This window comes from Spermophilus citellus (genome assembly GCF_964194105.1).
Source record: "Spermophilus citellus genome assembly, chromosome: 3".
In the NCBI taxonomy this organism is placed as follows: domain Eukaryota; kingdom Metazoa; phylum Chordata; class Mammalia; order Rodentia; family Sciuridae; genus Spermophilus; species Spermophilus citellus.
In genome coordinates, this window is record NC_138184.1 from 51,320,132 (window position 1) to 51,347,153 (window position 27,022).

General features: G+C 43.9%; 2 protein-coding genes across 6 annotated transcripts in view; one reads left to right on the forward strand and one right to left on the reverse strand.

Moving 5' to 3' along the window:
- The first annotated feature begins 64 nt into the window (after positions 1 to 64).
- On the forward strand, positions 65 to 13,862 carry EAF1 (ELL associated factor 1). The gene is made up of 6 exons (XM_081287002.1): positions 65 to 339; positions 2,574 to 2,668; positions 4,965 to 5,101; positions 6,659 to 6,873; positions 8,491 to 8,724; positions 10,628 to 13,862. The coding sequence occupies exons 1-6, from the start codon at positions 237 to 239 to the stop codon at positions 10,672 to 10,674; spliced, it is 831 nt and encodes a 276-aa protein (XP_081143128.1). The 5' UTR covers positions 65 to 236; the 3' UTR covers positions 10,675 to 13,862.
- An 8,142-nt stretch (positions 13,863 to 22,004) lies between these two features.
- The window catches only part of COLQ (collagen like tail subunit of asymmetric acetylcholinesterase), a 60,317-nt gene continuing 55,299 nt past the window's right edge, over positions 22,005 to 27,022 (reverse strand). For all 5 annotated transcript variants that reach the window (XM_081287208.1, XM_081287205.1, XM_081287207.1 and 2 more), the window contains 2 exons: positions 26,326 to 26,428; positions 22,005 to 23,745 (listed from right to left, as the gene is read on the reverse strand). In XM_081287208.1, coding sequence (XP_081143334.1) covers positions 26,348 to 26,428 — 81 coding nt within the window. In that variant the 3' untranslated portion in view covers positions 22,005 to 23,745; positions 26,326 to 26,347. The remainder of the gene's footprint in view (positions 23,746 to 26,325; positions 26,429 to 27,022) is intronic.

Consider the following 27,022-nt stretch of genomic DNA (forward strand, 5'->3'; position numbering starts at 1 on the left):
TAGGAACCCGGAAGTACCTACCAAACGCCGGAAGTCCTGCGGCTTTGCTTCCTCAGAGTCTTCCCGGGACCCGACACAGAGACTCGTTTCCGGTCCCAGGTGGGCGGCGGCTTGGCTGTCCGTGCGCTCCGGAGCGGTGTTCCGGGAGCACCGTCCTCCCGGGCACCAGTGCCGGGAGCTCGTGCTGGGGCCGCGCCAAGAAAGAACCGATCTGGGCGCGAGGCTGGTGCGGGGCCATGAACGGGACCGCGAACCCGCTGCTGGATCGCGAGGAGCATTGCCTGCGGCTCGGGGAGAGCTTCGAAAAGCGGCCACGGGCCTCCTTCCACACCATCCGCTGTAAGTCAGCGCACCAGTCGCCACATGCCATCCTCGGCTCCCTCCTTTCTTCCTTCGGCCCTCCGGGGTCCAGGGACTTCCCTGCCAGCGTCAGTTCCCCCCTCTTTTACCCCACATCCTCTGGGACCCCGATTTGCTCCTTTCATTCTTTTTCTTTTTTCTTTTCTTTTCTGGATTACTCCTCCCGAACAAAATCTTTCGTCACTCCCAAATGTTCCTTTACCTTATAATCCTAAACATGAACCCCGAAGGTCACTGGCCTCTTTCTTATTTCATCCTCTCGACCCAACTCCCAAACCGAACTTCTCTTCTCCCTCGAATCCTTTTCCCTTTCTGTTATCCTAGAGGTGATGGTGGTGGTGGGGGGCTGCATATTTAAAAGATTTATCGTTTGCTGTAAGCCTCATTTGCTTCTTTCAGTTTCATTCTGTTCTCTGCTTTCTTCAGCTTTCCCACCCTCTTCTGTCTTGGTTTTAGTCACCCTGACACTTTGCTGTGTCTACACTTCAACCAAGGAATCTGCATCCTTTCTGCGCTCTGTCAGATCCGTCGTGCCACCCCCGACCTCCACGCCTTTTCGTGCCTTTAAACTGATGTCTTTTGAGGTCACCCGCACCACCCTGGTTTCTGGACCAGGTCCCTTGTGGAGAAGAATAAAATTAGAATTTGTGAACCTGGCATAGGTTAAGGTTGGATCTATGTTTGGAAACAGAGTAGAGCAGACATAAAGAATGTGGAAATAGTCATTATGCTGGACCTTCTTCTCTGTGATTATAGACTGTTGAGAAGGGGTACTTATATTCTGTCCTGGGTGAAGATTTGGCTGTTAGGAATTGGCTGACTGAGCATCCCCCTGTGATTCACATGCTTCTGGTTTCCTGTAGTGCTAACATTGGTTGAGGCTTGTTTTCATCAGAGGAACTAATAGATGTGACTCAACACATAGGAAGAGGGTGTGTTAGAAAATGAAGTTCCATCTTTGTGTGGCCTCTTGCTGTGCCATTTCTGTGCTTCTTATTGATAGCAGATTCAGCCCTTTCAAAGAGAAGAGGATATTGGGAATGTGATTAAACCTTCATTTCCTGAGTTTGCTAAGTTGATCTATTCCTCCAATGAAGGGAAATGTTCTTGTACACTCCTGGCTTGCAGTTTGAGGCAAGTGTGGGTTAAAGGTGAAGTAAGATGGCTATTTGGGCTGTGCTTTAACTGCGATTCAGAAACATCAGCAGGATAACCTTTGGAAATACAGCCCAACCATCTATCTGGTCTGAATGTCTACAGAAGTTATGGAATTGAGTGTAGTAAATTTTTTGTTGTTGTTGTTACAAGTTACTGTACCCAAGGGCACTTATCCAGTGAGCCACATCCCCAGCCCCCCCCCCTTTTTTTTCTTTTTTCTTTTGAGACAGTCTCCCTAGATTTACAGCCTCACTAAGTTGTTGATGCTGGCTGTGAATCTGCAGTTTTCCCCTCTCAGCCTTCCGAGTCACTGGGATTACAGGGGTGTACTGCCGTGTCCAGCAAGTGTGGCAAATTCTGACAGCTTCTATGCAAAATGGAATTTGCTTTTATGATGCTGTGGCCTTTTTCATATAGGATTTACAATCAAGTATTTTTTTATATGCTTCATTGCTTTTGATCTTCATTACCCTAATAAAACACCTTATTGTGGATGATGAGGCATTGGTTTTCAACTGTCCCTTGGGAGAAGGAAATGGTTTAGGCCCCTTTACCCCCTGCTCAATATAATCATATGGGGGTTGGAGCAAAAGTATATGGAATTGTCTCTGAGATAGTAATTATTGAAGCTGAATGAAGGTACTTGTGGGTTTATTGTACTTTTCTCTCTATTTTTGCAAAGTGAAGTTTTCCATAATAAAATGGTTTTTAAAGAATTCTAAATGATTTTTGCTTTCCATGTATGTAATAAAAATTTTAATTCTTAGCTGAGCATGTGGTGGTTCACATCTGTAATCCCAGTGACTAAGGAGGCTGAGGCAGGAAAATCACAAATTTGAGGCCAGCCTAGGCAACTTAGCAAGACCTTGTCTCAAAATAAAATAAAAAAGGACTAGAGGAATAGCTCATTGGTAGAGTGCTTGCCTAGCATGTGCAAGGTTGTGGGTCCAATCCCCAGTACCTCAAAAAATAAAAGAAGAAAAAAAATTAATTTTTAAATGAAAATGTCCAGGAATCCCTTATTCTTATAACCTGGTCTTTTCCTTTATCTTTAGATGATTTTAAACCAGCATCTATAGACACGTCCTGTGAAGGAGAGCTTCAGGTTGGCAAAGGAGATGAAGTCACAATTACATTGCCACATATTCCTGTAAGTTTATCCCATTGTTGTTGGTTTTAACGAAAGCATCACAGTGAATCCTTGTATATGATTATATTGCAATTTGAATTTCCAACTGTAAAAACTTTTAGATTTCTAAAGTGCCAACATAAGTAAAAAAGGAATTTTGAATCATGGGATGGGATAGAGTTCAATCAAGTTACTCAGGCACTTGGTTAAAATGTTCGTCATTTTCCCCAAGTTCCCCTTACCCCCTATATGCAACAAAGAAGGCGAGGTTCCTATGTGGACACCTAGCACCTCTGTTAAATGTACATAGTTTTTCTCCTAAGCAGCTCTGAAGAGAAGAGCCCCAGTGCCCTACTGATAAATAGCCATATCAGATACTGAGCAAACCAAAGGTTTGGAGCATGTGGGCAATTTAAGGATGAAAAACTCAGTTAAAAACTACACTGAAGCCATATGCGTTGGTACATGCCTATAATCCCGGCTACTTGGAGGTTAAGGCAGAAGAATTGCAAATTTCAGACCAGCCTAGGCAATCTTGTAAGACTTTGTCTCAAGATAAAATAAAAAAGAGGTCTGGGGATGTAGCTCAGTGGAGGAGCATGCTCTTAGCATGCAGCAAGCCCTGGCTCTAGTCCCCAGACCAAACAAATAAACCAAAAAAAAAAAAAAAAAAAAAAATTCTCTTCTGATTACAAGATGCTCTTTGTAAACATGTGTCATTGCACTTAACAGCTCTGTCCTGAAGCATAGTAGGTTCTTGGCGGCTACTGATAGAATAAAAGGTCTCTGGACAGGCACCTGGAAACCTTTGTGCTAAGGAAAAATTATCTTCCCATTCAAAGAGCTATTTCATTATTTGCTGTCTGTGTCAGGTTACATCATCTCCCTTTGGACCTTAGTTTCCCAAATGTAAAATGAAAGGGATAGATAAATTGTCCCTAAGGTTCCTTCTAACTCTAAGTTTTTTTTTTTAGTATGAATAAGAAGTCAAAGAGCCAAACAGTTTTTGATTCAAAGCAAGGCATTAAATCCTATTAGCAACAAATATTAATCGAGTGACTACTGAGGCTTGAAGAACGTAACTTTGAGCAATAAGGCACATTTCTTGTTCTTATGGAACTTGCGGTCTAGAATTTAAATTAAAAAAAAAAAAAAGCACGCATTTTAGAAAACCAGGGAAGGCTTTCTTAAGGAAATTACCCTTGAACTCAATCTGAATGTAGAGTAACTTCAAAGGAGATTCAAAATATAGCAGGCAAAGTTGGACTCTGTGGCACATGCCTATAATCCCAGTGGCTGAGGCAGGAGGATTGCAAGTTCAAAGCCAGACTCAGCAGCTTAGCAAGACCCTAAGCAACTTAGTGAGACCCTGTCTCTATATAAAATATAAAAGGGGCTGGGGATGTGGCTCCGTGGTTAAGCACCCCTGAGTTCAATCCCTGGTATGAAAAATAATAAACACACAGACACATACAGACACACAGAGCGGGCTGTATATACCATGGTGTACACCTGGCATCCCAGCTACTTGAAGGCTGAAGCAGGTGGTTCACAAATCCAAGGCCAGCCTGCTGACCTAGCAGACCTTATCTCAATAAATAAGTAAGTAAATAAATAAATAAAATTCAGTAGTAGAGCACCCATAGGTTCAATTCCCAGTATTGGGGGTGGGAGAGGATGTAGCCAGCAGAAGCTTGTTTAAGCCTGAGGCAGGAACGAGCTTGAGGATCTGAGAGAAGTGCTCTGAAGCACACACAGTCCAGGGTTGGGTGGTGCAAGGCCTGATGGCTGGCTGGAAGATTTTTGTCCTTTGGCCTAAGGGTGACAGGAGAGTTATTGAAGGGCTTAGGCATATGACTAGCAGGCTGTGCTTCCTGAGGGTAATGAGCTGCCCTCAAGAAGGCTCTGTTGGTTATGGACATGATGGAAAGTCCTGGACTCTCCAGTTAAGAAATTTAGAGAGCACTCACTAGTTTTACTATTCAGGTTTTACTTAGACCTATTATGGTTAATTTCTTTTTCTATATAGAACTTTACTATTCTTTGTAACATTTTCTCAACCCCTTAGATACATATTAAAAAAAATTATACTGCATTTCTTAATTACCTAGAGCCAGTTGTAAGGTCACAGATTCTTGCTGGATTATTTCTCTTTTATTTTTATATAGGAAACCAGAAGGAATTAAAATAGAAATCAGTTCTGCCTTTTTGAGTAGCTCTGATAAAAGATTTGATGAGATAGTCATTTATAATGTCAGTTTTGATATTCATAATTGGTGTGCTTAGCTTGATCATCTTATACTTTTGTGGCAAATAGGGATCCACACCACCAATGACTGTGTTCAAGGGGAACAAACGGCCTTATCAGAAAGACTGTGTACTTATTATTAATCATGACACTGGTGAATATGTGCTGGAAAAACTCAGTAGCAGCATTCAGGTCAAGAAAACAAGGTATGTTAAAAACCAGATACAGTTTTATATGATGTTTCTAAACCTTTGTAGTATCGATTCCAGTTATGAAGATGTGAACGTGGGAGTGTTCACAACTCTGCCTGTGTCTTCTTACATAAATCAATAAAATTTTTTATTTTCCTTAAATACAATAAAAAGAAATAATGCTTTAAGGGAGTAATTTATAATTAATCCATTTTTATCAAACTCATGATTGTTATTAATAATCTACGTAAGGAATGAGATTTGTATTTATCGACTTATAATTAAGAAAAAAATAATTGCATAATTTTATTGGGGTTAAAAACATTACTTTTTTATAGGGTATGGTTGAGTTGACTAATGCCAAAATAAAACTTTGCCTATTTTTTTGAATAGTGAACTTTCATTAATAGTTCATTCAGCAGGCACACCATGTCTTATATGAAACCAGTTAGAGTTTACTTGAAAATTAGAATTCATTCTATAAATAACCAGTGGTTCTGTTTATTACATTGTAATACAGTAATTATTATAACATAGTAGTTCAGTTTTAAAGACAGTGTTACAATCTAATGTTTTTCTGTTTGTCTCCACTTACTATTTTTATTCATTCACTCAATTCCACAAAACAATAGAAATGACTCTCATTTATTGAGAGGTTATCACAAGACAAACAATGCTTGGATGCTTTATGTGCATTATTAAATCTTTACAAATAAATTTTACAAAGGTGCTATTATATTAAAAAAAAAAAAAAAACCCTCAAAAACACATGACGAGACTGAGGATTAGAGGCTGTGAGTTCCCTAAATTGGACAGCTACAGCCGAGGATCACACTGGGCAGCTGGCATAGAGCCCAACCCTTCTCATGCTGCTGTATTGTATGATCGCCTACAGTGAAACAGGTGCTCTGTTACTCTTCCAGTATCTGGTGTGGTCCTCTGTTTCCTTTCTACTCAGAGTGATCTGGGGACTAGCAGCATCAAATCACCTGGGTACTTGTTAGGCAGAATCTCAAGACCTACCTAAGGTCAGACTCTGCAGAAATATCCAGGTGATCATGTGCTAAAGTTTAAGAAGCATAAAAGAAATTGTTAATGGGTAGAATTTTCTTAGTTTGGGGTAGAACTCTGTGACACGGTGGGCAAGCAGTAAATAGATAATGGAAAAATTTGTACGCTGGCCAGTATTTTAAGTGGTAGTTTATTCAGGAACTCCTGAATTCATGATAACTGTGTATTGCAAATAAGTCAAAGAGTAAGATGGAATCTCATAATCACATTGTAGTGTAAATGTTTTTTTTTATCATTGCTGTAAAATGTGATCTCCTTGAGGGCAACAAGTCTACTTAAAAAAAACAAAACTCTATTTTTGACACACAGTATAGTACTGGAATATGGTAGACACTCAGTTCTTTAGTGAGTAGTTCTCATGACCAAATGACAAATAGCAGTATTTTGCAGTGGTCTGGAAAGGGCATGGGGTTTTGCAGAGACTTCCAAGAATTTGGTCACCTGGACAAATTTGAGAACTGCTGTTTTAGCCCATCTGATTTAAAGTCTATCTCATTTTAGAGCTGAGGGGAGCAGTAAAATCCAGGCCCGAATGGAACAGCAGCCCTCTCGTCCCCCACAGCCATCACAGCCACCACAGCCACCACCACCACCACCACCACCTCCGCCGCCACCCATGTCTTTCAGAGCACCAACCAAGCCTCCAGTTGGACCCAAAACATCTCCCTTGAAGGATAACCCCTCACCTGAACCTCAGCTGGATGACATCAAAAGAGGTAGAGAATATTCTCTAGAGCCATGAGAGCAACATGGAGTAGGGTGTCCATGTTCTTTAGGAGATCACAGAGCTGCTGTATTGACCTGGCAGCCCAAACATTTGCTATTATCAAAAGATTTTCTTCAAAGCTGACTCCTCCAGAACTGCTGGGTAGGGCCTTCTAGTGTTTATTTATGACTATCAACTTGTGACTATCTTGGCAGCATTCTTAAAGGCTCAGACTTTAAATAAACATGACTGCCATCTGAAGCTCCATATGGCATACCTTTAAGGCTTTTGAGAGAGAAAGTTTTAGATATTGGGGGGTGAAAACCAAATGTGGCAATGTTTCTGAGCTCCATACTAATGTACCTAAGTTAGAGGACCATTTAAAACAATATCACCAAATGCTTTGTGCTAACACAAAGTGTATAAATATGAAAGAGGCCATGTGATCAGTGGAAATGGATTCAGGTCTAGAAAGAGGTTTGGCTAGGCTCTCCCACTGCAAACTGAGACACGGTTACCTTGGTTTTCTCCCATTATGTAGTCTGCTTCTCCAGACTGTTAGAGGTTACGAGGCTAAGTATTTTATTTCACGTTTGTAAGTTTTCACAAAACAAAATAAAATCCACAATAGTAGAAGACAGGGAAAGATAAAGAATTGTTTTGGAAGTTTGCCTTTCCCAACCTATAGAAATGCTGCGATTTAGCACATAAAGTCACTCTCTGCACTGTGCAGTTGTTATACCTCTTGATTTTTTTTTTTTCCTCTCTCATTGATATTAGAATGCTGTTGTGGAAATTTCCACTACAAAGTTGAATAGGAATAAGATGGTGAATGGTTAGTTGTTGTGTTATGCTTAAAGGAGCCATAGCCATTTAAGGCCACATTGTATGTTTGGACGGGAAAATCTGTCATCATTCTCCATGTATCCCTAGACATTGAATGGCTAGGTAAAACACAGTTTTCCTTCCTTACATCTGTGAAAAATGCAAAACCTGACAGGCATGGTCTTTGTTCCTATATGTAAGAGCGAAGAAGAGGAATGGTATTCTGCTGTGATTCTTCACTTGCCATGGTTTTTCCTGCAAGCCTCCATAGACTTGGAAAGGACCTCAGCGGTTGTCTGGCTTTCATGTTTCCAGAGTGACTTGGAAAATTCATTGACTTCCTCTTGGGTCTTTCTGTTGGAAGGTAGATCCAAAATAAGCACTCGGACCTTCCAGCTCCTAGTCAAATGTTTTTCCAGTCCTTTAACACAATATTTCTCTTATTTGGGGTTTCACTCAAATAAAAATCATAATTCATAATCCTTTTTTTAAAGTAAATAAATAATAGATTTAATTTGTTTCCTATACAGAATGGTCATTATTCTGAAGCAGTCTGCTTTTTGTTTGTTTTGGTTGAATTCAGCATTTTTTTTGTCTCTCTGCAAACAGGTTAGGTATTTTGTTTGTTTGTTTGTTTCGGTTTGGGTAATTTTGTTTGTATGTTTTTAAGGAGTTGAGAAGCAGGAGTTGTTCTGGTGTGTTCCTTCCTGCTGCTGTTTCGCTAGGTCACTGTTTATGGAGGCTTTGGAGCTCTGCCTTGAGAGCTGTTGCTGTGCTGACCCTGTCGTTCATGTTATTGCAGAGCTGAGGGCTGAGGTCGACATCATTGAGCAGATGAGCAGCAGCAGTGGCAGCAGCTCCTCAGACTCTGAGAGCTCCTCAGGAAGTGATGACGACAGCTCCAGTAGCGGAGGCGAGGACAATGGCCCAGCCTCTCCTCCTCAGCCTTCACACCAGCAGCCGTACAACAGCAGGCCTGCTGTCACCAATGGAACCAGCCGGCCACAAGGAAGCAACCAGCTCATGAACACCCTCAGTAAGTGCATTCTCCCTTCAGTGGCTGAGACAGGGCCAGCAGAATCTGTAAACCTGAAGGCCTTTAAGACCACAAGCGGATCTTGCAAAGATAATTTGGAGCAGAAAGAAGTGTGTTACCAAACAGTAAAAGACAGGCACAAAACTAAAAATCTGCTATTTGTCTTTTCCATTTTCTACTATCACAAATTAGGTTTTGTGAATTCTGGGAAATCCTGAAATATGAATAAATGGGTTCTTTGTTTTTGCATACACCAGGTTTAAGAGACAACCTGCCACCATACTATCCAAGTCTTTTATAAAAAAGAATTCATTGCCTGTGTTTAGAAACCTACTAGCTTTGGCAAGAGGGAAAAGAAGGATATTGTGATGTTTGGTTGGGTTTTTTTCCTTATTCTTCTTCTGGGGGAATTGTGCATGCTAGGCAAGTGCTCTGCTACTGAGCTGTATCCCCAGGGCCTCGCTAAGTTGCCAGGGTGGCCTCCAACTTGTGATCCCTTTGCCTCGGCCTCCCAGGTTGCTTGGATTACAGGTGCATGTTCCACACCTGGCTTGGGTGGCTTCTAATGTATGATACTAAAGTAAAGCAGGAAAGCAAGAACAAAAATGCTTCTCTCTTTGGAATCCTGATGAATATTCATTTCTTGGTTCTCTTTCTCCTTTGAAGTTGAAAGGTCTTTTAGCTTCGGTGGGGAAGCTAACCTCATTAACCTCAACTAGGCAAAGATAATCTCAATCTGGGGACTATGGAAATTTTGGACTGGATAAATCTTTTTTGTTGTGGGGCTGTTCTATATTTTGTAGGATGTGTAAGAGCATCCCTGACCTCTGCCCACTAGATGACAGAACCAATCTCTCCCTACTGTGTCAACCAGAAATGTCTCAGTACATTGTCAGATGTGCCCTATCTTCAACATAAGTTGAACTATATGAAGAAAATCTGGCTTCACACAGGCAGGGAGTTAGAAAAGGAAGGCCTCGGGGCCAGTTGCCCTGAAAGGATTCTAGGGACTCCAGAGTCCTCTGAACAGATTTTGAGAAGAATTGGCCTAGAAATTAGCCTTCCAGAAATAGAGGTTCACTTTTGTTTTTTAATCCAAGTGGTACCAGCTGGAGTGCTATTATATGTATTCCTGTTATATTAACATGAAATGTTGAGTCACTCCTGAATTCTAAATTTTGCATACCAAGTAACAATCTGGGGCTTTGTAAAGCTTTTAGTTCACATTCAAGGTTTAAAGTAAGATGAATGTCTTGGACAGAGGTGTATCAGAGGGGACATTGGATTAGCATACAACTGTGTAAACAACATTCAGCTTCCACAGTGGAAGCCTCACTTGGTGTTTTCTTAGCTTATGTGAAACAACTTAATGTGAACAATGCCAGCAAAGGGACCTTAGTTTCTTGTCATGTATTAACACATTTAAAAGCTGTCTGGCCTACTTCTCCCTTGTTCTATTCTAATGAGGAGTACTGCTGGGCTTTGCGGATACCAAAATAGCATTTCTTTGGAAATGTTGATTATACCAGTTTTTTCGGTTAGCCAAATTGATTTTCCTCCCTGATTAACTCATTAAGCCCCAAGCTTTTAGTTCTATGTATATTTCAATGAAATTGACACAGGTGTATTAAAATAGTCTGGAAATCATACTGTAGTCTTATATTAATAATATTAATTAGTATTATATTGACTGATATAATAATTGTTATAATTCTCCTTGTTGTTATATAATCACATCTTGTATGCTGTATTTTAAGTTTTTGTGCATGTTCCACATCTGAGACAACAGAACAAAATGGGTTAAGTTGAATTAGCAAGGTTTTATGGTAGTGTAATAGCCGAGGCAGTCCACTAATGAACTGCGGGGAAGTCTTTGTTAAGGTTTATTCTTTCCTTTCTTTAGGAAATGACTTGCAGTTGAGTGAGTCTGGCAGTGACAGTGATGACTAGCACCGGATCTTTCAAAATCTACTTTCTGGTGCACGAACCTGCTGCAAGACCGGGCTGCTTTTGCATGGAGTCCATTGCCAGGAGGAACATGTGGATCAGTGCCTGTAGTAGGAGTTGGAGGTTCTGGCGCTCTCGGATATTCAAGTCTTTAACTTAATGGTGATGGGTGATTTTCTCATGTAATTTTTGAACAATCTCTTATTTCAAAGTTTAAGTAGATCTATAGAAGAACTAACAGGATTATATTTCTATTTGGTTAACATTGTTAATGAAAAACAGACAGATGTGCCCTGGCCTGGGTTACTCAAAGGCGCTGTCTTCACCAGGCCAGTGAATTGGTTTTAACCCTCCATAGCCATCCGTTCGGCCTAGTGGTCTGCATCAGTGAAATGAAACAATCTGGAGGAGCAGGAGGAAGGGAAACCTCAAACTGCATCATAGAAACATGCATAGAAATCATAGAAATATGGCAAAACCACTTTAAATTGTTGACACTAAGTGGTAAGGAAGCTTGTCTGACCCAGCCTGACAAGCCCATGTAGAAGTGGACTTGAGTGGAGTCCTCGGGTGTCAGCTGGGTGGGGAACCTTGAGATCTGCCAGCACAGTCCCCTCATTTACAGGCTAGGAAAGGAAAGCACAGCTGGCCAGGGCCAGTGTCCAGGCCCAGTCCAGGGTTTTCTCACTGCTCCCTCCCTGAATTTCACTTAGTGGAATCAAGAGATGCTTACACGTGGAACTTTTAGATGTACATTGGCACTTTTATTGGATTCCAAAAGACAAAATCACTGGGTATTTCTAGCTTGAATTCAGATCCAGACAGTCCTTAAATACTCGAGGCTGAGTGAGCAGATCAAACCAGCAGCTGTGGTGCTGACGCACGGGACTAGGTAGGATCGAGGCTTTTTGTTCCGTGTGTTCCATCTTAGGTGATCTTCATTCGGTGTTTTTTGACAGGCGTGGGGGGTAGGAGTGGAAGAGAGGCGTAGTGAAGAAACCTCTCCGAACACACAAACCAGCAGGAAGTTTTCAGAAACCAGAGCCTAGATAGGAGTTCTGCAATATGGAATGAGCACATTCTTTGATAAGGTTTTTCTGTTTAATGCTTTTGTACCACTGTTTGTGCCTGACTTCCAGACTGACTTGTATTTTTTTATATAAAACCAGAAGAAAGTCACAAGATTGCCTTTGACAGTGTGCAGTTTCCAATTGAATCTGTTGTTGCTGGAAACTGGTCGCTAGTAAATGTTCCATGTTGAGTGAATGTGTGGTAAACCATCTAGTGATACGTTTGGAGCAATCCATCTGTATCATCTTAGTGGCTGTGTCCTCAGAAGTTTCTGTCTTTTTTGTTTCAGTAAGCATCAAGACATTAATGATTTTCCTTCCTTGGATTCCTCTACTCAGATGACCTCTCCCTCCCTAGCTAGTGGAGGGACACAGTCTGAACCTAGAGAAGAAAGGGGTGGCCCATGTGGGGGCTTTGGTCAGAGTTGTACCTTGTAGGTCAGTTATTTCATCCACATAGTGACTCCAGGGAGCTGGGGGTGGGACAGGAGCTGTTCCCCAGCAGCACACCCGCACCAGGGTAGGAACTTATCTATAGTGAACTGATAATTGCTTTATAATTACTTGCAGATGACAGCTCAGGGAAGGCTAAGGTCAGGTTTGGGAGACTTGAATTGTTCCTGGATGTGGGAATTGTGTCACTGCTCTTAACTTGCTCAGACTGGGGCAGGTTCTAGGAACTTGAATGAAGAATATCTATTTAAGCACCCCCTCCCCTGTTTTTTTCTCCAAAAGCCTTGATTTCTGTAGTCAGAAATGGTTTTTGGCATGTTAGGTTGATACTTGTTTCTATAGGAAATACTTGCATGTGGCACTGGGCTTGGTGAGTGACGCTTTCTGAGCTGCACGCACTCTCCTATGTCATCTGTCCACCCAGTATGCATGGGAATTCTTCAGTGTGGCTCTGGGTTTTGTTCCCTGTGCAAAGCCTTCAGTGCTTCTGTTCTTCCATTATACTCCCCACCCCGACCCAACTTTCCCCACCAGAATAAGGAATCTTTTCTTTTCTAGAAACGTGTTCTCACAGATGAATTCTCACAAATATCCTTCTGCTAGCCAAACTGGATTTTTCTTCTGTCTTTGTGCCTCCTCTCTCTCCTGCTCCTCGTCCTCACTCCAGACTCCACTTCTGAGGCTCTGTAGGTACCATCTTCATGGACTCTTCCTCTACTCATTTCATATCCCTGTGAAGTACCCTGTGTGCACAAACTGACCTTTCTCTTGCTTGAACTCTGGTTGGTGTGAGCTCCTTAAAATCAGGGACTGTCATCACAGGCTATTCCGGTGCGTAAGCCTGGTCGGGGAGGAGGCAGAGAAGGCTAAGCAGTAAAGCCCAGGAGAGAACGTTCCAGGCATTTGGACTAAGCTGACCATACAGTGCCCGTGCTGAAGTCTCTTAACTGGATTGTTAAGTTGCCTCTTAATGTAGTGTCTCTACTGTGGGTCATTTAGGCAGGGTAGAAAGATGAAGTCTGGAATGTCTGAGGAGCCATGGCAAGCCTTAGTAAAAACGTGATTTGGGGAAACATAATACAAATGAACTAGAGATTTCTAATAATGCCACTCATCATTTTATTTCTGTAACAGAATTATTTTTTCTATGTGGTTTGCTTCAGTGGTAGGAAGACTTGAAAATTCCCAAATTTTTACTTCCCTATTAGACAGGCTGGTTCAGCAGAGAGAGAGAGAGAGAGAGAGAGAGAGAGAGAGAGAGAGAGAGAGTGTGTGTGTGTGTGTGTGAGAGAGAGAGAGGTATTTATTACATTATTTTGAAAAATAATTATTTGTCTGTTTTGTGGATATATATTTGGTACAGCCAAACTGGATATTTCCATTTGGCAAGAAAAGTAGGATTTCTGAAACTCAGGCCTTAACCAATAGGTTGGAAGACAAGACCAATTGAAGTGTTATGAAATGTGTCTTTTTGTTGCTTCTGTTGTTTCTGTCTTGGGTTCATGTCTCATTCTTTCATGATTTTTAAAATCTTGTGCCTAAAAATTCATTTTGCTTAATTATGAAATAGACATGCATGTTTACATTTATGTAAAATATTTGCTGTATAGAGTTTTTTGTTTATTCTATTAAAAGATCACTATATTTAAATAAAAAATGAAGGTAAGCAATATACATAATGTTTTCGTGTTTTTTGTTTCCTTCATAGAATAAGTAATATAAGGTTCTTTTAAGAATTCTTTGTACTTAAAGCCTAGTTGGCTAAATTGATTCCTTTTTAATTTGGTGAATATGAATACACTTTCATTTTTAAAAAGTGTGGCATTTAACTGAAGGATGAACTTCAGTTTTTAAAAGGCATGAAGTTCAGGGGGCCAGAGTTCGATGGTGATTGAGGAAGATCCTCCTGCAGTTTTTCCCCACCCATACCAAGTTGAACAATGCACTACACTATTAGTATAAGAGCCAAGAAAATCAGACCATAGTGCCTGCTTTTAGTTTAACAAAACAAAAAGACCATTGAAGAAGACAGGAAAGGAAAAGCTGCCCAGGTCACTCCCATTGTCTCTTGCTTGGGGGTGGGAGAGAAAATTAAATTCAGGCCCTGCTCTTGAAACCCAGCACTAGGCCCATCATTGTGAAGCTCAATGCTGGGCAAGGCCCTGTGACCCTTACCACCAGGCCAAAACCTGTGAGCTGAATTGGGGGAACTGCTTTAGGCTAGGTGACAGAGATCGTCTCCATCATCCCATTCCCAACTTCAGGCAACAGAGCCCTGAGCTGGACTCCCATCTGCTAGGGAAAAGCCATGAAAGGTAATGGTTTTATCTGAGCTCTGGATTAGCTTTAGGATCTTTGGGCAGGGAACTGTGGTCTGCAGTATACATCCAAGATTAGGCCTCAGCAGTTCCAGCTTGAGTGAGCCTGGAGATCACCTGCCTTCCTAAGACCATGCAGGTCTCTGGCTATGAGACTCAGGTGCCACCCAGATTAACAGCACCGTTGGTGGCCAAAGGACTACCTCCACCACTGATCCTGCAACCTCAGGCATCTCAGCTATTATCAGGCTCACAGATGGCACTTAAAACTGCCCTAGCACCAGGCAGAGACCTGCACCCCCGTGGGACAGACTCCTGTTTTCTCCTGCATCACCACTGGCTGTGGTGTGGGCCTTGATATAAACTTGAGGATGCAGGTTCTTATAGCTATGAGATTCAAGCATGACCAAGCTTAACAGCCTGGGTGACCAAGGTTCTGTCTTTACCAATTAATTTAATTTATTCTAAGAGTTTGCTTAATTTATTCTAATAATTTAGTGCCCCATAATATGTATAAATTTATTTGTGTATTAAATAAAAAAAAAAATTAACAAGAAAAAGTATGAAGTTCAAAACTGAAGGGTAACTTTAGCAAGCCACATGGCATCTAAGGCCACTTTACTCAGTCTGGAAAATCAGGCTTAGATTGGGGTCTGAGAACCAGGCAGGCGAGAGTTAAACTGAATCCTAGCTTATTCTCTAGGCAGTTTAGTACACCAAATTCCTTCTACCTGGAATGCCATTTTTTTCTGTCTCTGGCTGTCTCTCTCTCTCTCTGGGCCTCCAGTTGACATTCAGCTGGGAGTGAGCCTGCCCTCCAGATTTGATTCTACACTTATGCTTCAACGGTACCCAAATCTGCCTTGTGGTCTTGACTCTCCTGCTTGACTGTAAACTCCTGGTTGGGAGCAATATACCATTATCAACAGAAAAAAAAAAAAAAAGTATTCCACCAAAGAAAAACCCATACTAGAGAGCTTCACTGACCATATTTTTAAATTTTCTATGATGTCTCCAATAGGTGCTCAGTGAGTTTGGACCGAATAAAATTATGAGTTAAGAAAATAGTTTAGGAGCCTTCTGCTACTTGTCCTGCATTGGTGCCCATGCTCGCAGGTGCAAATAGACCATCTCAGTGAGAAAGTGGTAGTGGATATCGATTACCTGAGGAGCTTTATCCCTGCTTAACTATTGCTGCCAAAATGGTATGTCACAGACCTTCCCAAAACACAAAATAAGCATTTATTTTGCTCACAAGTTGGTGGATTGCAATTTAGACTGGGCTTCTCATCTTGACTGCAATCACTGACATGTAATTGACCAAAACAAGCCATGGGGCCAAGTTCAGAATCGAGGGATGGGAAACACACCCCCTTCCCCTGGTTGTTGGAAGAAGTTGTATGTGCATTTTTGTTTGTTTGTTTAGGGGTAAATTTAATTTTAATGGAATTGGCATTACATCAAATGAGGGAATAAACAGAGCCATTGAGATTCCTGGGTGAATGGGGTGTGGTAGGGAAAATGGACCACTTACTTGCATTGGATAAATCTTTTCTCATCAGGTAGCAGAGACTGAGAAAAAAAATTCAAATTTATGCCTATCCAAACGTGGAACAGAGCTTGCTGCAAAGGTACGAGAGACTCCTTCAAGGGCAGCAAGAAGTCAAAACTTAGACACTGGTGCAGACAGCAGCCTTTACAATAAGACAAAAAGGAAGTCATACTCTTCCAGGAGGCAGAACCAGCTGCCCCAAGAATATTCTGGTTTGTGCAGGAATGAGATTGCTCCAATCTCACTAAGATGAGGACATGACAGCAGAAACTTGGGAAGGTTAGAAAAAGATTTGCTGTGTATTTATTTTAAATGATTTTTAAAATCAACAACAATGTAGCACTGCCTCACTTTAATCTAAACCCTTTGCTAGTCACCGTGTGGTGGGACCAGCAGTATGTCACCTGGAACTTATTAGAAATGCAGAACCTTAGGACCCATCCTAGATCTAGAATGAAAATCTGCTTTTCAAGAGGATCCCAGGGTAATCTAATCTGAATGCATCAGTTGGCAAAGCTAACCTTTTTCTCTGCAGAAACTGAGATTTCTGTCACAGCTGTTCACTTTCTGTAGGGAGATTGCACGTGCATTTGAAAGCCCCCAAATAAACTTTTCCTTCTTAAAATGTGGAAGTGAGAAGAATTGGGCTATTAATGCAACCAATCTGCAGTGTCTACATGCCCCATATCTCTTTCCCATTGCTCAGGGAGAATTCTTGGAGGTTGGATCTCCAAAGGACCTCCCAGCTCTGGCACTGATGGAAAGTCCCAGTGGGTGTTAGATTTCTACTCATGGTTCCTGCAGATGGCACCAAATGCAAGCCAATGGTTTCTCTAGGCCCTTCCCTCTATTTGCTGTTCATAGTTTGCTTCCCTCCTATCCTCTCTTGCCCCAAACACTATACTAGTTATCTATGACTAAGTAACAAAGTACCCCAAAACTTGGTGGGTTAAAACAATGAGCATTCTATTACATGGAATCAGTTGGTTAGAACTGGGACCCAGGTTGGTTAGGCAATTCTGTTCCATATGGCTTCAACGGAGGTTACTCTGGTACTCAGTGGGCAGATGGGTTGAACTCAAGGCTCCAAGCTGATTTCATTCATGTGTCTGGCTCCTGGTTGGGGATGGTTAGAAATAAACTCCTCTGGGACCATTAGCCACACGGCCTACATAACCTCTACAGCTTGGCCATCTCATGGTAGCTGGCCTTCCATACATCTGGCTTCCTCTGAAGCAGGTGTTCTGAGAAGCTGCTTGGCCTGTTATGACCTAGCCTGGTGTTACAGTTTGGATGTGAGGTGTCCCCCAAAAGCTCATGTGTGAGATAATATAAGGTTTAGAGAAATAATTGGGTTATGAGAGCCTTAACCCAATTAGTGAATTAATCATCTGATGGGATTGAGTGGTAACTGAGGGCAGATAGGGGTCTATATTTGTCTCTGGAGAGTGGAGTCTCTCTCTGCTTCCTGATCACGATGTGAGCCACTTCCCTCTGCCACACTCTTCAGCTATGAAGTTCTGCCTCACCTGGAGCCCTTGGAAATGGAGCCTGCTGTCTATGGACTGAGACCTCTGAAACCACAAGCCCCCAAATAAACTTTCCCTCCTTAAATTTTTTTTTTCTTTTAGTCGCAGCAGCAAAAAATCCAAGACATCTGGGAAGTCACACAGTGTCACATCCTCTCGGTCATAGCAGATTCCAGGGAAGGGGCAATAGTCTCCACTGCTCTAAAGGAGAAGCATCAAAAGCTTTGTCCACCCAAAGTTCCAGGGTTTGTCCCTTGTTCCTTCCATCTCATCTGTCATTTGCTCTCAGATGAGCTATCTCCCCCTCAGCAGTGGCTCTTAAATTATAATCCTGGATCAAGCAATATCAGCATTTTTGAGGATCTTGTTAGAAATGCCAATTGTCAGGCCCCACCCTGGATCTACTGAAGCAAAAACGGTGATGGGGGTGGGGGCGGTGGACAGTGATGTGACAGGCCTTCCACATGATTCTGATGACCCATAAGGCTGAGGGCCACTTAGTCCCCACTGGTGAACCCCAAGTGATGACCCAAGACTGTGATTTCTGCCTTCAATGTCCCATCTGAGGTGATAAAGGATAGAGGGTAGCATGCAGGTGGGCCATATGGTAGAGTATGGTATTGTTATGGGCTGGAACACCAAAAGCCCAATCTAGAAGAACTGGGGTGATAGGAGGGAGAGTGATAAGGCAAGCTATGTCCTCATTGTCCCTGAAGAATTGGGGGCTAAACCAGGCATGGAGATGCACGCCTGTAATCCCAGCAGCTCCGGGATCATGAGTTCAAACCCAGCCTCAGCAACTTAGCAAGGCCCTAAGCAATTTAGCAAGACCCTGTCTCTATAGATAAAATATAAAAAGGGCTGAAGATGTGGCTCAGTGGTTAAGCAGCCTTAGGTTAAAACCCCAGAACCAAAAAAATAAAATAAAATAAAATTTAAAAAGTGAGCTCATGTAAGTAGCTTCAAAAGGGAATGAAAAATATCCCCAGGTATTCATAGCCACTAAAATATAATAGTGACACAGATAAAATCTAACACTTACGAAACAGTTTCTAGGTGTCAGCAATTTATTATAACCTTGGAATATGATACTATGACTCCTAGTTTATAGATAAGAATACAGATACCCAGAGAAGTTAACTCTGCAAGACAATTAAATTATGGGTCAGTAACAGAACCATGCTTCAAACATAAAAGTGGTATTTGAATCGTCTTCTTTTTTATAAGCGATACCACACCTTTCTTGACCTATGGCACCCTCTGAGAGTCAGCCTCTCTGAGTGGAGCTGTCAGAATTAATCATGAGCTTACTGGGTGTGAGAAGTCTACCCAAATATGTGTCCCAAGGGCCTCAGCATTTATTCCTGCCAAAAGGAGAAGCAAAACAGAGACGACCATTCTAATGCAGGGATGTGGAACAAGGTGTCTGAACGCCTCATGGTTGTGGTGCGCTGGGGCTAGGCTCTCCCTGTGCAAAAGTACAGGTTAACATTGCCCAGTTGCTATGGCAATGCCAACCAGTGGTCACTCTGAACTCAGACACTGGCTCCCAGGGTTAGAGGATTCTGAGCATAGCCAGATAATCACAATGTCTCATCAGCGCTGTGACCTCCAGCCTGCCTGCTTTGCAGAAACTCTCTCACAGATAACCTTTTGATGATAAAACCTATATAATAAATGTGTGGAGCCAGCTCTGGGTCACTGTTTTCAGAGGTCAGGTTACTACCTGATCCTGTTTTTCTTAATCTCCCATTGCCCCTCGTGGGTTTCTGGGGGTTCAGCCATGCAGGTCGCAGCCGTAATGGATATTATGTATATTCAGCATCCCTTCCCTTCTTTTTGCCCCCAGTATTCAGTCCAGTAATCATTCCTTCCCCTTGCAGCTTCTGCTTCTGCAGAATCTCCAGTGGATAGGCTAAGAGAAATTATAACCTTGGGTGCCATGGGTTCCAGAACCTAGCTATAATTCCATCAGCAGGTACGTTTTCCTGCCAATTCAGAAAATGAGCATGAGATCCAAAACAGGCCAAGGAAGCGCAAGGCAAGATTTACTGGGAACTTCTGGAAAAGAATTTCTTGAGAACCAATGGAATAGAGGTTTTCTGCGGTTATTGTAGAGTTCCGACGTACTCTTGAAATTGCCATAGTCAGCCCATGACCACACACTAAGGATCAGATGAATAGAAGAGATCCCAAAAGCATTGAAGACAGCAGGGCCATGAAATGGGAGCCTTCATTGAACCATGCTTGATCTCCACCTCTCACTGGGCTTTTAAGTTGTATGAGCCCATCAATACTACCCTGGCATGGCCTCATTTGGTTCCTGACCACTTCTCTGGAGACCGTCCTACATTTTCAGCCATTTTATGTAACAGGCCCAGCCTGAGGGGGTGTTTTAGTCAGCTTCTTTTGCCACTGGGACTCAAGGACCTGACCAGAATGATTGTAAAGGAGGAAGAGTTTATCAGAGGGCTCACAGTTTCAGAGGTCTCAGTCTATGGACAGCCGGCTCCATTCTTTGGGGCTCGAGGTGAGGAAGGACATCATGGCAGAAGAGTGTGGCATGGGGAAGCAGCTCACATGGTGATCAGACAAAACTGAGAGAGAGATTCCATTGGCCAGATACAAGGACATACCCCAAAGCCAGGCCCCCAATGAACCACTTCCTCCGGCCACACCCCACACGCCTCCAGTTCCCACTCAGTTAATTCCATCAGGATCAACTTAGTGATTAGGTTAAGGCTATGACCCAATCATTTCTCCTCCAAATCTTCTTGCATTGTCTCACACATGAGCTTTTGAGGAACACTACATCTAAACCATAACAGGGGGTCCATCACCACTCCTAGGGATTACCCTGTCAGAGCTAGAGGGCGGAGTCCAAATTCATTAGCCATTAAGAGTTGGAAGAACTTTTCTAAAGTCTCTTTCAGGTGTGGAAGTTTAAGCTATGAGATGTAATGTACCCAAAGTTATCTTGGGAAACATTTAGCTGGCACTGGTGAGCTCTTGAATGCCTAGCCTATTTACAAGTGCCCCTTTGTGATGCACTTATTTCTGTTCAAGGGGAACCTATTTCCTCCATCACTGAGTTAGCATTTCAAGGACAGGCTGGTGGGGGCTACCTGTCTCCTGTGATCTCTCTCATTTTCCCATTTCAGAATGCCAAAGGCACTGAATTACTATTATTACATACATTTTTAAACATGTAATTTTGGGGGGGGGTACCAGGGATTGAACCAAGGGGTACTTAACCACTGAGCCACATCCCCAGCCCCTTTTTTATATTTTATTTAGAGACAGGGTCTCGCTAGTTGCTTAGGGACTCTCTAAGTTTCTGGGGCTGGCTTTGAACTCACAATCCTCCTGTCTCAGCCTCCTGAGCCACTGGGATTACAGGCGTGTGCCACCGCACTCAGCTAAACATGTAATTTTGAATACTTTTTTTGTCCTGAGACTTTCAAAAACCCTCCCTTGAAATAACTGGAGATAGGCCCACCCCTAATATTTTGGGTTCCAGAGAAGAGCGAAATGAACACCTGTATTCCAAATACCTAAATATTCACATTATAATCAAACAATTATTTAATTTTGTTCTGTTTACCTCAACAAATATACTTTCATAAAGACCATGTATATGGCCTATTTAGATTCTACAGAGTCCCTGGCACCATGAAAGCATAGGAAAGCAGGGGCCAGGCCCCAGCCTGACCTCCCTCGCTCATCCACATTGAGAGGGGCTTCATGTGCACCCATGGAAACCCCAACCTCCATCTAATCCTTATGAATGGCTTTTCTTTGGCCACTCCTCAGACTTAGAGGTGTGCACTGGCCACACTCAGGAGGACAGACACAGGAAGGAGGCGGGTGCAGGCTCAGGACATCTTGGGCAGGGAATTGTGTTTTCCTGGGAACCTGGAGAGTATGCTCTAGGACGGGTGTGCAAGCTCTAGCGGGCGTGTCACCTTGGCCCCATGGATTCCCCACCCCCTGGGGAGGGTCAGGTCAGAGAAAGGTAGGAGTGCTGCTCTCCAAGGTATGGGACCCAGGGCAGGGTCCCTCTTGGCCAGATCTCGGGGTAGTTCTAGATCTCCACCCATGTCAAACAAGGTCCTAAAGCAAGGTTAGAGAGAAGCCTGGGCTAGCAAGACTGGACTCTGTGACCTTTGGCAGGTCCTACTACCTCCTCCTGTTGAGCATGAGGAAGCTGGAATGCTTTCATATTCCAGAACCTTCCGTAGAATCCAGGAAGCACAACTGAGTTCGGGCTCCTCATTCTAGCCAGCCATATTGAAATGCTGGTGTCATCCTCCCAAGGAAGAGTGAGCCATGGTGAGGAATTTGCTTGCTTTCTTTCTTTGCTTTTTCTTTCTTTCTTTTTTTATTTTTTATTATTTTTATTTTTTTAAAATTATTATTGTTGCTGTTTTGGGCACCGGGGATTGAACCCAGGGGTTCAACTACTGAGCCACATCCCCAGCCCTTTTAATTTTTCATTTGAGACAGGGTCTAAGTTGCTTAGGGCCTTGCTAAGTTGCTGAGTCTGGTCTCGAACTTGTGATCCTCCTGTCTCAGCCTCCTGACTTGCTGGGATTACCAACATGTGCCACCACACCTGTCATGCCTTTATTTCTTGATCTTTCATCTGGAAGTCCCAGGATGTCCATGCAAGCAACATTCCCCCTCCTCCCCACCCCCAAGACTTGTCCCAGAGACCCAGGGAACTAGCTGATCAATGCTCCTGCCTTGGAAGACACCATCTTTGGGATAATGTCACCACAGACCACCCAGATGACCTGCTGGGTCACAGTTTCTGCTTGCTGAGTCCTTAAGACTCAGGTTCATTGAAAAGCTTTGTACCAAAGCTCAGAGTGTGGAGTATGTCCTTCTTTCCAGAAATAATAGGGGAAATCTTGGTGATGTCTTTCCCTGATAAACCCAAGCTCTCCTCAGGAAAGACGGCCATGAGAAGCGCCTCACAGACAGGCAGGACTAAGGATTCTATAGAAAAGTGAAGAGTGCAGGCACACAGACAGGAGGACAAGGATGTGCACAATGCAGTTACAAAAGGGAACCCCAAGAGTCATCAGGAAGTGAGGAGATGCACCTTAGGATAGAAACAGTCTGCTGAGAGTGTCCTTGCAGTGGGACCCTAGATGGGAAGGCCAGGACTGTATGTGCCTAAGGACACGGAAAGACCAACATCTTCCCAGGTGTGTGGACTTATGGAGTGAGTCTCCTGAACAGGAAATGGAAGTGAGGGGCACTCCTTGCAAGACAGAGGTCAAAGTACAGAAAGCCACAAGATCAAGATGGCGGCAGGGATCTTGCAACTCTAAGAATCCCGCTGTGGGAAACATCAAGAAGCGAGAGGCCACTGCTCTGCTGTTGTTTGCAGGCAAGTGACTCAGCTGAGCCTCCACCCTCTGCTCAGGGGTCATTTCCTGAGTGGGCGGTGCAAAGGTGAGCATGGGTTTTGTGGCGTTCTCAGTACTTTTTCACAGTTGGGTCTCTTCCTGGGGGAGCCATTTCCACATGAAGCCGGGTTGTCCTCTGACCAGAGGTCCCTGGTGGGGTCCAAAGCTGTGAGCCATATTGAGAGAACATGTCCACTTCTCTGCTGTGTGGTTCTCAGGTAAGAACACCTGCGTGTCTGGAGGTCCAAGAGACCGAGAAGCCTATACACTAGACTTCCCAAATCAGCTCCTAACAAACTAAAACAGCCCCACAGGTTTACACGTGTCTAACAGTGCTAAGCCAAGTCCACGGCCTGCGACAACGACAATCCAGAAGAGGAAAGGGCATTTTAGCTGGCTCTTAGGCCAGATGGTAGAGACAGGGAACAGTTCCCAGGGTGGGCATGTAGAAAGTTTTCCGGTACTTTGGATTAAGACAGGATGCAGTGGTCCTAAATTCTTCCAGTCAGAGTCAAAAGCACGTCTTAGCAGCGAGAATTCATCCTTGTTTTTGTCACACAAAGGTTGGTGGACACTGGCCCAGGAGAGCGCAAGGCCAGCTTGACGAGGGTTGAGGAAGCTGCTGCCAGTTCCATGGGCTACAGCCCACCTGTTCCTCACGCCCTTCATGTGAAGTAGCGGCAGGGTGTGGAGTCGATGTAACAGTACTGGGTGCACCGCAGGTCTCCATATGACCTGAGGGAGGCAAAGACACAGGTCAGGGCAGACACGGGACAGTGGGCAGGCAAGCTCCTCCTGCCCAGCTCTGAGAGCAAAGCCGTGTTCTAGAAGGCTACCTCAAAAAGTAGCTCTTTCTGCCACTGTACCAAAGGCCAGGGTTTCTATGAAAATATTTCCATTTTTGTATGGGTTGCAGGGATTGGAGGAGTTGAGTCGGGTCTCTGGGCTTTTTTTTTTTTTTTTTTTTTTTTGCCTTGAGCCTCATCTGAGTGACTAGGGTGGCAGGACAAGCATCCTCAAGTCCTGAAGGGGTCCCAGTGCCATTCATGAGGCCCATGGTAGTGAAGATGCACACGTCCAAAACACCTGCACAGGCCAGATGTGGCTATTGAGTTCTTAAGAGATGGCTACTGTGACCAAACTGAATTTAAAACTTAATTTGGTACCAGGGATTGACCCCAGAGGTGCTTAACCACTGAACCACATGCCCAGCCCGTTTTATTTTATTTTATTTTATTTTATTTTATTTTATTTTATTTTATTTTTACTGGGGATTGAATTCAGGGGCACTTAACCACTGAGCCACATCCCCAGTCCTACTTTGTATTTTGTTTAGAGACAGGGTCTCACTGAGTTGCTTAGTGCCTCACTAAGTTGCTGAGGCTGGCTTTGAACTTGAGATCCTCCTGCTTCAGCCTCCTGAGCTGCTGGGATTACAGGCGTGCACCATCACACCCCCTGGCCTAATTCTAATTATTTTACACTTGAATAGCCACATTTTTGAGGGATGCCATATTGGACAAGGCAGTCTATACCTCTGTAAAACCAAGTGATGATCCCAACACACTGTCTTATACATGATACATACATTCAGAACCCTCTGAGGCTTCTGGGGTGAGGGGAATAGCCAAGTGCCCTGGGCTCTGCTCCACCTGAACTCTATGTCTGAAAGTCTGCATTTTTTTTTTTTTTTTGGTGTGGAGGAGGGTACCAGGATTGAACCCAGGGGTGCTTAACCACTGAGCCACATCCACAGCCCTTTTTTACATTTTATTTAGAGACCAGGCCTTGATGAGTTGCTGAGACTGGCTTTAAACTCGCGATCCTCTTGCATCTGCCTTCCCAGCCTTTGGGATTACAGGCGTTGTGTCATCATGTGCAGCCTGATTGTCTACACTTAATTGTCTCCATGGAGCCATCAAATAGCTCAGCCCTGCCAACTCTCTGGCAGGTGCCTATTAGGAGTTTTCCTTGCTTCAGGAAGACAATATGCACACAGATACATATTCACAGTAGGGTCCTGGCTAAGGCTTGCAGGCCGGGGGTGACTATAGATGTGTAATTCCGCTAACCTGGTTGACTATGCTGGTATGTGTTTGGAGGGTGGTGTTGAGGAGACTCCCTTGGAAGAGAGAAGAACGGAGGCAATAGAGAGACAGACATTATGTGTCTGTTCTCCAGCCCTGCTGAGGACCTGAGTCCAAACCTATTAGATGAAAAGGATTGGAGGTAAAAGCTGAAGAGATCAGATTCATAAGGGATCTAAGAAATCTAAGGAACAAGTGGATCCACTCTGGAGCACAGGGAAGACCAGAACGTGGATTGGGTGGGAGGGAATGGTCTCTCTATTTTCTCTAGAACTTTCTACAGCTCTGGTTCTGCACCAGAAGGCTACATTCTGGACAGGGAATCAGCACCTCACACGGCCAGTGGCCCTCAGGTGGCTTGGGAGATGTCAACGTAGAGGCCAAGACACTAACGCACTTGTACTGAGCGTTGAGAAAAACCAATGGAGAGTCTCAGAAATAACTATCAGGGTCCTTGAAGGGAATATTTTCTCGGAGGTGCCATGAATTAGCAAAATTAGATATCAATGTTGGCCTGATCTCACTTGGGTGCCAAGGCCTGCCCCCAAAGGCAGGTTATTCCAGGGAATTTAGGTTGTATGGATAAGTAGATGCTTGGAAATCCCCTGGCATTTCTACCTTCCATTGGGCTTCCCTCCAAGGCCACTGCCCGCCCAGGAGATGGATGTGGCCATGGTAACCACTGGGGATTACCAGCTGACTTAGGGATTCTGCTTCCCTCTGGACCCAGGATAGAGCTGGTGACTGTGTCTGCCCTGGCTCAGCTTCAGGGGCCTGCAGGCTGCTCTGACTGAGAGGAAGCAGGCACATTGGGTGCCGATTGCCTGTCTCCCCATTGAACAGAAAGCTCCAGGTGAGTCGGGACCATGTACTGTGTTATTCATCGCCCCACCTCCGTGCCTAGAAAGGACCAGAAACATGAGAGGCACTCAAAAAATATGTGTGAAGGAAAGGTGGGTGAAGGAGGGGAGGTCGAGGCAGGAGGAAGGTTGTCTTAACAGCACATAAAGCCAGGTGCGGTGGTGCATGCCTGTAATCCCAGCAGCTCAGGAGGCTGAGGCAGGAGGATTGCAAATTCAAAGCCAGGCTCAGCAACTTAGTGAGAGCCTAAGCAACTGTCTCTAAATAAAATATTAAAAGGGGTTAGGGGGATGTAGCTCAGTGGTCAAGTGTCCCTGGGTTCAATTTCCGGTAAAAACAAACAAAACCAGGGTAAAGCCTTCCCTACCCAGGGAGATAGGTCTCGCATGTCAGGTAGCCAAAGTCGGAGCCGTCACAGTCCTCCACGCCCTCGTGCCGGTGACCATCTCCACAGTAGGCCCGGTGACAACCTGAGGGGACACAGGAAGTGCAGCCCTGAGAAGGGGCAGGGTGTGACAGGCTTGCCTCAAAGGTCCCCCCAGAGCACTGCAAGGGCTTGAGAACCAATCTGTTCAGAGGCAGAAGGGACTCCAGGCAAATCCTGGGGTTGTTAGGAGACAGTGCAGCCACAAGGAGAGACTGGCAGCATCCCCTCCTCTGTACCCACCCCTGGGTGCACCTTCACCACTCTATGCTGTCGTCCCTCCCCTGAGCTTCCTGAGGGCCAGGACCACAACTTTGCATCCTTACGCCCCAGGTCTGTCCCCAAGCAAACCAAGTCATGAAGGGATTCAGTGAATGCTTACTGCATCCAGATAACCCACGCATACCTTGACTCACAGAATCTCTTAAGGTTTGAACTGTCAGCACAATATGCCCCTCTCAGCAGAGGAAATGGAGCTGACAGCCCCACGTGGCCCACCATCACTGAGTGTGGCCTCCTCTCTGAGCCCAGGGGCAATCCGAACCTGCGTTCAAACTCTGTTCTGCCTTGGAAAACCATGCTAGCTACCTCACACCCGGATTTTATTGCTTGATTTTTTAAAATAAAGTGAAATAAATAA

Coding starts and splice junctions, on each gene's coding strand:
- EAF1 (XM_081287002.1), top strand. CDS start 237: ATGAACGGGACCGCGAACCCGCTGCTGGATCGCGAGGAGCATTGCCTG. Junction 6,874..8,490: donor GCTGGATGACATCAAAAGAG/GTAGAGAATATT, acceptor ATGTTATTGCAG/AGCTGAGGGCTGAGGTCGAC. Junction 8,725..10,627: donor CCAGCTCATGAACACCCTCA/GTAAGTGCATTC, acceptor TCCTTTCTTTAG/GAAATGACTTGCAGTTGAGT.